We start from the raw sequence: 11,319 nt of genomic DNA on the forward strand, positions 1-11,319 counted from the left end.
TCCACGGCCAAGGCCATCCCCCCCCCCCCAAATTTTTTTTAGAGGAGAAGACACCTCTACTTTTCCTCCAGTCGAAACCTGACAAACACCAGGTTTGGCTCGACCAGAGGAAGGCACACGTGCTTTTGCATGGCCATCCTCAGCAGCAGCAGATGAAGAAGCATTACTGGACTTTGAATCCCCAGATTTCTTTGGGTGTTGTCCATACACACGAGATCGTCTGGATGTGAAGGGTATTTGGGGACGACACCTTCCCCACTAGGAAACAACCCGGGGACACCGGATCGGCCTCGTCTTCATCATCCAGGACCTGCCACCGGATGCGCCTCCATCGCCGTGAGGCGCATCCGCTCCATCAACTCCTCCACACGAACCGCGGAGCCCGAACCACCCGCAACAGAGGACGGTTCTCCAACCACCGTCTCCATACGATGGGCAGGGGGACCGGAGCCGACGAAGCACTACCGACACCTTCGTAGGACACACGCCCCCGAGGGCATCACACCGCACCCCGTCACGCGCTTCTACCATCGGGAACCGACGACGCACGACCCGCCCCTGCTAAGGGTGGGCGGCGAACCAGAGAACGCCCCTTAATCACCCTGAACAGCGAGGGAACGGAGAGCAACCGGAACCCAGAAGGGGCAGAAGAAGATCAAGAGAAACAGGAGAGGAGGAATTGGATCCGCGATCATCAATCACAAACCCATACATCAATCTAATCCTAGGAACCGCCCGCCACGAGTGCTTCGCGGGAGCCTAGGAGAGAGAACATATTTCATAGACAGTTCCTGCAAAGATTTTTAATTTGCTTCAGGAAAACAAACTGTCCACGCACTGATAAGGAGTATCTCTTTCCTGTTTGGTGCTTATTCGCTGAACTGAACAAAAAAAAATTCCAGCCAAACTGAGACGTGTCACTATATTAATTCGAAGTACACAATTTATTCTAGACTCTAAATATACACAGCTATACTTTCTACGTCTTAATTTGCACTGCGGCGTCAGACCCCTGCCGGCGGTGGTGGGTCGAGGCCGAACGCCGTCGACACGGCCTTCTTCTGCTGCAGGACGATCACGGACCCCATCTCCAGCGACTCGTCCGACGCGAGGATGTCCCCGATTGGGCCCATCTCCCCGCACTCTAGCCCGGCCAGCAGCTCTGCCGGCTGCCGCCCGCCGCGCCCCACCACGACCAGCGCGTACGCCCCGGCCATCCTCCGCAGGGCCTCCACCACGTCCGCCCCGCCGCCCACCGCCTTCTCCACGTACGACGCGAGCTCCTTCGCCACGTACTCGCGGTGGAGCGCCGCCATGCAGCACTCGTCGGGATCGTCCACCACGACGGACACCTCCCCGTCGGCGTCATCGTCGCCGCGTGCCGTCTGGACGCCGGTGTGGTCGTGCTTGCCGGGCCCCACGAAGCGGACGACGGTCAGGTGGACTGTGTCATTCTTGGCGAGGCGGCAGGCGAGTGCCACGGCCTCGCGGTCGTCCGGCCCGCCGAGGAAGACAGCGGCCACGTGCGTCGGCGCGGCGGCCCGGTCGTCCCGCGAGCTCCCCGGCGTCTCCTCGCTCGTGGATATCTTGGTCGGCAGCTGGAAGCTGGTGCCGCCTCTCCGGAACGGGCGGTCCGCGAGGATGCCGGTGGTGCACGGGGCGCGCTCCAGCACGTTCAGATTGAGCTCGCGGCGGTCCTCCCACCGGCAGAGCATCCTGCCGTCGTAGTGCTGCTCCTTGTGGTATGGCACGAGCAGGACGTCCGCGTGGACCTCCTCCGTGCAGCGGCGGATGGTCTTCAGGTTCGTGACGGGGCCGCGGTCGCCGGTGTCGATCTGCCGGATGACGAGACCGGTGATGGACGCGAACAAGTCGACGGTCCAGTTCACCTGCGTGGCGGCGTCGTCCATACGGTCCCAGTGCTTGTCGCTGTCGAGCTGGACCTGCTCGTGGTAGCGCTTGGCGCCGCCGGTGCCCGCGCGCGCGTGCTTGCGCGCGGCGTCGTAGAAGTGCAGGACGTGCACAGCGGGCTGCACGGCGGGCTTGCTGGCCAGCAGCTCGACGAGGCTGAGCATCGCCGGCGCGGCGCGCGCGCCGTGCACGCAGGCGAGCATCCGCAGCTCCTCCTCTTGGTCAGGGACCAGCCGCTCCAGCGTCCGGTGGCCGTTGCACAGGTACGCCTCCCTCTCCCTGCGGTACACGACGGCGAACACGGGCCCGGCGATGACGGTGCTGATCATGCTGCCCATCACCATGGCCATCAGCGCCTGCTCCGCCCAAATCCCCTCGGAGCTGGCAAAGCTCATGTCGATCATGTTGACGTGGCCCTTGATGTTAAGGAGGACGCCGAGGCGCGCGGCGTCCCCGAGCGGCATGTGGAGGAACCTGGCGGCGCCCATGGTGCCGGCGCACTTGCCGATGAGACCGAGGATGGTGAGGAGGGTGGCGGGCACGACAACGGCGCCGGACATGGCGCTAAATTTGAGCCGCATCCCCATGGTCCCGAAGTAGAAGGGCAGGGCCAGCGCGTGCAGCGGGTAGGCAAGCGCGTGAGTGAGGGTCCTCGCCACGGGGCCCTCCCTGGGGAACGCCAGCCCCAGCAGGAGGCTCGCCGGCATGCCGTCGAAGCCGACGCGCCGGGGGAAGTCGCCGATGTACGATACGGCGATGAGGATGAGCGCCAGCTCCCAGTTCCCGATGCGGTGCCGCCCCGCGTTGCGCCGGTTCATGTACTCCACGGCTGGCCGGAGCAGCGCGAGCACGATGCCGACCTTGAAGAGCGCCAGCACGCCGAGCCCGAGCCGCTGGGACGCGCTGTACCCCGGGATCCTTCCGGACGCCAGCTTCATGCAGGAGAAGACGCCCTCCCCGACGATGCAGATGACGTTGGTGGCAATGGCGGCGCCGACGACGAGGCGGCCGGTGGCGGTGGCGGTGAGGCCGAGCTCGGCGGCCATCCGGGAGACGTCGACGGAGGAGGTGTTGGCGAGCGTGAGCATGAGCACGGCGGCGAGCAGCTCGGGCGAGCGGACGGGGGTGTGCATCATGCTGCCGTACATGCCCCCCGAGACGAAGGCGGCGAGGAGCAGGCAGGTGGCGACGCTGGCGTAGGTGGCGATGGTGCAGCGGTGCTTGTCGTTCCAGAGCGAGGCGACGTCGGCGTCGAGGCCGACGTAGAACATGTAGAAGATGCGCGCCTGGGAGACGTACCACCCGTACGTGTCCTCCACGTTCACCACGTCCACGTGCACGATCACCTCGTGCAGCCCCAGGCTCCCCACCATGATCCCCGCCTGCAAGCATGCATGCATCCATGGAGCAAAGGTTCATACGCATGGCCATCGGGAGAAGAAGAAGAAGAAGGAAAATCGTGTGCATGCATGCGTGCGTGCGTGCAATGGGTGGGTGCGTACGAGGATCTGGGAGATGGCGCTGGGCTGGTTGTGGCGGCGGAGGGAGAGGTGGATGAACTTGCCGAGGGCGACGACGACGACGGCCTGGAGGATGATGAGGAAGAGGGTGTCCAGGGACACGTTCTGGAGCTCGCGGTCCAGGTCGCAGTCCATGGGTCTCGCCATGGCCGCTTGATCAATCCTTCTTCCTCTTCAGTTCCGTCGTCCGGCTCGCTGGCCTGCTCTCCCGTTCGTGGCGCGCGCTTGCGGATGGATGGTGACAACGTCGACCGTCGACGGCGGCGGATGATTGCGCGGCCGTGGTCCTGCCAGAAAATGTTCTCCGGGATCGTCGGAGTTCGTGAGGTAGGTGATCAGTTTGGCAATAGATGGTCATGGATGACCATGTTCAAAAGAGGAGACAAGATCACAAGAAGAAGCTTCGTCTTCCATAACTTTCATTTTGAGGGGCTCGTCCTCCATAACTGGGCCCATGACATCCTGTTCGGCCTTGTCGTACGTATGATGGGCCGGCCTGCATCACATGGCAGAAGAGAGCCTTTTTCTTTTCTTTTCTTACTCCATGCTGTTTCCTTTTACTCTTCGTACAAATGAAAATCGATTGTAGTATGTCTTTTCTTCCTTGAGATTATCAAACTTATGTTTCTTGTTCTGAACGGGCGGCATTGGATGCTAGACAAGCGCCATGTGTGGCCTCTAATCTAGGTGTTCACCTGATTTTCCGAGCAGGAGCGAGTCAAGTCCACCACCCAAATTTTCACAAATTTCCACGAAGGTTACAAGTCAAGTCAACAGTGAACCATCATTTGACTATAAGTTGAGCTCACGAGATACCACTGAGAAGTAATTGTCCATAGGACATTATGAAACTGTTCAAGATCTTCGTCGTCCTCGCCATCTTTGTTGTTCTATCCACCTCAACACCATTGTCCTGGGTTAGTGCACTAGGGAAGCCGGCAAAAAAAGCGCCAAAAGTTGGTATACATGGGAAACGGATAGGCAAACTGCCTCCGGCACCGATACCAAATCGGCGCCGATGGTCAGCGCCACCACATCCACCACCAACAAAGAAGAACGGAATTCAGCCTTTGCGGTCGCCACCGCCTCCTTCACCGCCAGCGCGGAAGAGCGCAGTGCAGCCAATGCCACCTCCACCGCCTCCTTCACCGCCAGCGCGGAAGAGCGCGGTGCAGCCAATGCCACCTCCACCGCCTCCTTCACCGCCAGCGCGGAAGAGCGCGGTGCAGCCAATGCCACCTCCACCGCCTCCTTCTCCACCAGCGTGGAAGAGCACGGTGCAGCCAATGCCACCTCCACCGCCTCCACCGCCAGCGCGGAAGAGCGCGGTGCAGCCAATGCCACCTCCACTGCCGGTGCAGAAGAGTGGGACATTGCCGATGCACTTTCCGTTGACTCGACCGCCAGTGCAGAACACCCTAGCTCGGCCATTGAGCTCCCCACCACCTCCACGATGAGCATATATCGTGTGGCGCGTGGTTATTAGATCCTTCATTTTCTTCCCAGCCATCATTATATGCAATTAGACCTTTATAGTTTTCATATGCATAATCTTGTACTACCCACTTTAGCGTAGATCTGTGGGCACAATGTTGTAGTTTTGTCAAATAAAGACACTTATGCAGGGTTTCGTTACCCATTTGTTCAATTTGTATCACGAATAGGCTAGATTTCTGATAAATGTGCAAAAACTAAAATTTTCTAAATAGCATCTGGACGACTTCCCTGTATGACATGCCTTCTTGTGCTGTACATCCTTTTAACCTTTTTAGGGAAGTCCTCACACGCCATTCGCCATGAAATATGGGACTGGCTAGGTATCATTGATTGACGTTCTGCCCGTATGCAAGCGCAAACTACTCCTTAGCCTACAACAGCTATAAATATTTCGGTACAGAGGGAGTAAAGCGGAAGCCTCATAACGGCCGACCTTTTGGTAACTTTCACCATGCATGCATGCAAGCTGCTTTGACTTACACAAAACTCCATCTTTTCTTTTATACGTAAGGTAAAATGAAAAAAGAATAAAATTAAAATTGGATCCAGAAATATCAATGCACGGGACATAAAAAAATGATTTTATTTGTACTGGTTACTTTTCTTATGAGTAAAGACATACGTTAAAATAAATTGGTCTCGATCGACTTTTTAGAGAAGCACTCGGCCCTATGCAACCAATAAACAGAAGCCCATCCGATACTTGAGCTTGGTCTGAAATACACAAACAAAAATGACATGATACCTAATAATATATAAGACAAGAACGATAATAAATGAACACAAATAAAATTAAGAAATTAAAAAAAATAAGTTATGTATGAAAGAATGAATTAGTGGCACGAGTATTACCCTTCAAAAATGTAGAAGAAAATACAAGTACTTGCAATATTTGCACACAATTTACACAGAAATTGTGTTGTTTATCATGTAGAAGAATAAGCATATAATAGTGGAAATTTGGCAACAAAATATTTTCTAAGAAGGAATGAATCAGCGGAATTGATATTACTTTAAAGAAGAAACAAAATGAAATAACAAGTAGATAAAAAATCAAAATAATGAAGTTTTCTAAGCACGAATAAGTTAGTGGCACTAATATTACCCTTTAAGAAGATAGGAAACATAAATAAATAAATAATCAAAAAAAAATTACACAACCCAAATTGCGCTTTGTTATAATATGCAAGGATAAGCATACAATATTGAAATTACACATAAATAATATAGTTTTTAAAGCAAAAATTAGTGGCATTAGTATAACACTTAAAGAATAAATAAAATGAAAATATAAACTACCGAAAAAGGGTTTCTCCCCGCTTTGTATTACAAAGCAACCAACAGCGGTTACAGAGCAAACGCTGTGGTGAGCAGCACAACAAACCAAAAAAAACAAAAGAGAAAGAAACAATGCCAACACCGGCAGCTTGACAAAGTGCGGATGAACCGCAACCGCTGCGCCCTTCGGAATCGACCCAGAACGATCCAAGGCTCCGATCCTCCGTGTACCAAGAAGCACCTCCAACAAGGGATGCGATGCTGCTGCTGCACGGACGTGTCCTAGGATTTCCCCTGGTACACGGAGGGGAGTGGGGGATGGAGACCGCTGACACCCTCCAAGAAGGAATGGTGGCAGCCGCACGTGTCACCGCATCGGAGCGGGAATAACCGGCAAGGATTTCTCCCGCACTCCAAACCCCGCCGCCCAACCGGACCGGAGCCAACCAGCCAACCTGCCGCCCACCAGCATGCGCCACTGCGGTCGCGACGCCACCCATGCTGCCTCACTGAGATCACCACCACGAGGCCAAGAGGATGGAGAGAGGGTGCTTCACGACGGGAGCAGCAACATTGTAGCCGCGCGGGAGGGAACCACCCCCACCACGGTCGTGTGGAGGACCCCTGCCTCCGGCACCGCCTCACTCGCCGACCGGACGCAGTAGCATGGTAAACCAGGCCACCCCTGGTCCTGCCGGGCCTGAATCGGGCCCACTAATCCCCGTCGGCCACGCTGCAGCAGGGAGGCGCCAGCAACCCACAGCCCATCGCCACTCCCCTATCTTCCGGAAGCCACGCCGCCGACCCGCCACGCCGTCGACCCGCCCAGACCCCGATGGGCCCCTAAAGGGCCCACATGTGGGCTAAGCGGGTGCCGCCAGGCCGTGCCACCACGCCACCCCGCCTCCAACGCCGCCGCCACCACCCATCCGATCTCCCGGATCGCACCAGGAAATCCCGTCGCCATGTCGGACCGCCGCCGCCTAGGAACACCCCCCGGCGCCGCTCCGTCCCATGCAGGAGAGCAATCTAGAGAGGAATGGCCAGGGGCCGCCGCCGCAGGCGTCGCACGCGCCATGCCCAACAATGGGCTCCGGCTACGGCGGTGAGGAGGGAGTGATGGGGGAGAGCTAGAGGAGAAGGGCCCTGGCGCGGCCTGTCCCCCGCGGGGGCGACACGGTCGTGAGAGCGAGAGGGGTGAGGTACTCCTGCCTTGTTGCACTAGGTAGGCTCAAAATATAAACTAAAACAAAATCATAATAAAGGCATTTCCTAAGAAACAATGAGTTAATGGCATTTGTAATATGAACTACGATAAAACTAAAATATGAAGTTCTCTAAGGAACGATTAATTAGTGTCATATGTATATTATGTTTTATGAAGAAAGAGAATGAAAAACAATCTGCATCAAAGAATTTCGAAACTTGCACGCAATTTACACAATAATTGTGTATGCAAGATAATATATAATGGTGGAATTTTCGCAAAAAAGAAATCCTAAGAAGAAATGAATTATAGACATTGGTATTACCCTTAAATACAAAATAAAATAAATATAGACCAGAACATGATCAAAATAAATACAATATAAGGAAGAATAAATTAGTGACATTTGTATTACACTCTAAGAAGAAATAAACGAAACAAAAACTGGAATAAAATAACAAATTTTCTATGGAAGAATTAATTAGTGGCATTATTATTACCCTTCAAGAAAAATAAATGATAAAAATTTCACATATTTTAAACAGAAGTTACTTTCTTGAAAATATGCAAGAATAAACATATAATAGTGGTATTTCTAAAAAAAAGTTTTATAAGAAGGAATGAATTAGTGGCATTGGTATTACTCTTAAATAAGAAAGAAAATGAAATATAATTAAAACTAAATCAAAACAATGATCTACTGTATGGAAGAATGTTATTGACATTTGGTATTATCCTTAAGAATGAAATATATATTTAGCACAAACTTGCACACAACTTTGCAGTGAAAATTGTACTTGTAAAATATGCAAAGGGTAAGCATATAATTGTATACTTTTCACATTATAGTGTAATCTACACACATACTATATAGTACTTATGTGTATGCATTTTTACTCGTCCAATACGCAAAAAATATTCTTGTAGACAAACGAAAAATAGGCTAAAAATAAAAATAAAAAGCAAAAACAAAGTGAAATGTGTAAGGGGCTTCAAGCCCAAAATCGACTTACCAGAAACAAGGGCAAGTCAAAAATCCAGCATAAGAAAAAATGACTTACCCCAAACAAGGGCAAGTCAACTCAGCCTAAACAACACAAGAAAAGAAAATAACATGAATCATGACAAAATAATCAATGGTCAGAAAACCGAATTACGCAAATTTAAAATTGGCGTGACTTACGTATAACTAAAGTGATGCAATATTTACTTCACTGAAAACAAACATGGAAAAATTGCTCACGGCAAAACATTTTTCTATGGGAACCAAAATATTCGTACATTATAGAAAAATATATTCATTGCAACTTTCCTGTTCTAAGTTAGAAGAAACCAATTAACCATTAAAATTAGGACCCTGAGAAGTACCTAACGTGTGGCATGAGCATATAGCAACTCTGAATGTTTTTTATGACATATTTAGTGACGCGAAGATGTCAACTTTTGTGATTCAGTTTGTTTTTGACAGAAACTTGCCATGTGTCATTAAAATTTGTCATCTTTGGGTGACTGAAATGGGAATCGTTTCCCACCCGCGCGTCGGACGAACCGACGCGCCGGTCGCCCCTGGCGCGGGCGGGCCTTGCAACATTTTTCCCAGCCGCGCGCTTCTTCGGTCAATGGATGCAACATTTTTCGTCTAAAAATGTTGCAACCTGCGTTATTTTTGCTGCAAGCGTTTTTTTACTATATTTTGTCTTAGTAAAAAAGCTGCATATAAGTTTGGTTGCAACTCTAGTTCGTCGGATTCTTTGTTACAATCGATGTTTTTTACTTTTTGCTACAACCGTATTAATTTTTGCTACAACCGGCATCATGTTTTGCTGCAACCGTTCACTAAAAAGTTGCATACACGTCACGTAAATTTTTGTTACAACCGGCGTTTGACTTTTGCTACCACGTACCATCAGCTTCGTTTTTTTGCTACGATCACGTAGATTTTTTTTGCTACAAATTTTATTTTTATTGCAACCGTTGAAAAATTTACTGCATGGCATCGAAATTTTGCTGCATAGGAAGAAAAATGTTGCATGCGTATCCAACGGTGCGGACGACGCGGGGTTGGTGGATCCTGTGGCCCGGGCGCGGCAGGCCGAAAATCTAAAATTGTCATCGAAAAATATCGGGCCCGGAGTCCACACACCTGACATGTGGTACTTATCATTTGTGTAAATTAAACAAACGTCCGGACATGGTCGTGTGAAACGTCATCGAAAAATATCGGGCCCGGAGTCCACACACCTGACATGTGGTACTTATCATTTGTGTAAATTAAACAAACGTCCGGACATGGTCGTGTGAAACGTTTGGTGTGTCCATTTTAAACGCCGTTGGAGATGCCTTAACCATATCTGTCAAAGCTGAACTAGCTCAGAGCATTGCATAGCTAGACACAGCCGATATAGGAATATTTGATACCACAAAATACACTCTTTTTACGAGCTAGCGTCGTGGCCCAGAATATCCATGCATGTTTTGCAAGCAACGTCGCCAAATTAAAACGGCGGAACATGAAATCGCTCGCGAAAATTTCGAGCGAGAGCCACCTTCCTTTTTCTTTCTTCGTTTCCATTAGCCTTCCTCGTGCAAATGCATCACAATTAGTAATACTTCCTCCGTCTCAAAATAAATGTCTTAAACTTAGTACAACTTTATACTAAAACTAGTACAAAGTTAAGACACTTATTTTAAGACAGAGGAAGTATATGTTTCACTGTTTCAGTAGACATTGGATACCAGATAAGCCATGTGTGACCTTCGATCTAGGTTGGGCTAAACGCGTGACCGGTTAAGCTGCTCCCGCTGGCCCAAGGCCTGCTAGGAGCTAGGATTTCAATCCCTGTCGTCGGTTATGATACGACGCCCCCCCCCCCCCCGTGCGGTTCTCCCGATCAAAACCAGCTCAGCCCCCCCCCCCCCCCGCGTGCTCCACCCTCTCTCTGCTCTCTCCGCAGCGGCGGCGGATGGCCATCGGTGATGCACAGTCCGGCCACTGGCGACGGGGTCGTTGACCACCGCGCCAGGCGCGCCTTTGCTACCCCCAACTTCTTTAGCCTCTCTTCGCAGGGATCTCTTGCCCGCAGCAAGGCATGGCAGCGGGGCTAGGGTGATGCCGGCTGCCGGCGACAACGGCGAACTGCCGCGCCGCGCGAGCCTCCCCTTCCCCTTCTCTCTCTCTCTCCGTTTCTTCCCTTTCTTTCCACCCTTCTGGTAGAGAGCGAGAGACGCGAGAGCGTCGCGAGACCCTCCACTCTCAGATGCGTCGGCGCCTCCCTTGTCCCCCTTGCCAATGTGCGCGAACTCCCAAAGGGGAGCGCGCTGCCGTCAAGCGGCACAGCGGCGGTGCCCTTTGCCCCGTTGGGGTGGTTCTTCTTCCCGAGCCTCGGCTTAACGATGCGCTACGAGATCGAGAGGAACTAGTGCGGCCTTGCGGCGACGTTCTTTGCCGACGGGCGCAAAGCCCTACTCCGGTGAGCCCTTTTCTTTTGATGTGTCTTCTATGCCCTTCTAGGGTTCTTCGGTTAAGGGAGAGGATTTTCTTTCTATTTTCTACCGAAAATCCTACACCAAAAACTGCCTGATACCATTGATAGATCCTCTGGATCGCATGGGTAGGGGATTCGCAATAGTCAGAGGAGGAGATCGAGTATACCTTCTCCTTGGCTCGAGGATCCCGAGCCTGATGCAATGGTTGGAGAGTGACAGCGGTGAGCGTGTGCGCGTGAATAGTGGCGGCGGTGGTGCTTCTCGTCGGACTGCGCTAACCCTAGATCGATAGGGATTGTTGGTGGGGGCTGCAACGCACGATGAACCTCGTACCGTGTGCGTCCGGCACCCCACCTCTTTATATAGCGCGACGACAAGGGCCCACCAACCATAATTTGGTTGGACGTCTCTTATCAGAAC

General features: G+C 51.9%; 1 protein-coding gene across 1 annotated transcript; it reads right to left on the reverse strand.

The window, feature by feature from the left end:
• Nucleotides 1-825: 825 nt before the first annotated feature.
• LOC123399331 (cation/H(+) antiporter 2-like) lies at nt 826-3,741 on the reverse strand. The gene is made up of 2 exons (XM_045093746.1): nt 3,414-3,741; nt 826-3,293 (listed from the first exon to the last, which is right to left on the reverse strand). Exons 1-2 carry the CDS (start codon nt 3,576-3,578, stop codon nt 1,005-1,007), a joined length of 2,454 nt encoding a protein of 817 aa, XP_044949681.1. The 5' UTR covers nt 3,579-3,741; the 3' UTR covers nt 826-1,004.
• Nucleotides 3,742-11,319: the final 7,578 nt, after the last annotated feature.

The sequence above is a fragment of the Hordeum vulgare genome, chromosome 5H (assembly GCF_904849725.1).
Source record: "Hordeum vulgare subsp. vulgare chromosome 5H, MorexV3_pseudomolecules_assembly, whole genome shotgun sequence".
Taxonomy (NCBI): domain Eukaryota; kingdom Viridiplantae; phylum Streptophyta; class Magnoliopsida; order Poales; family Poaceae; genus Hordeum; species Hordeum vulgare.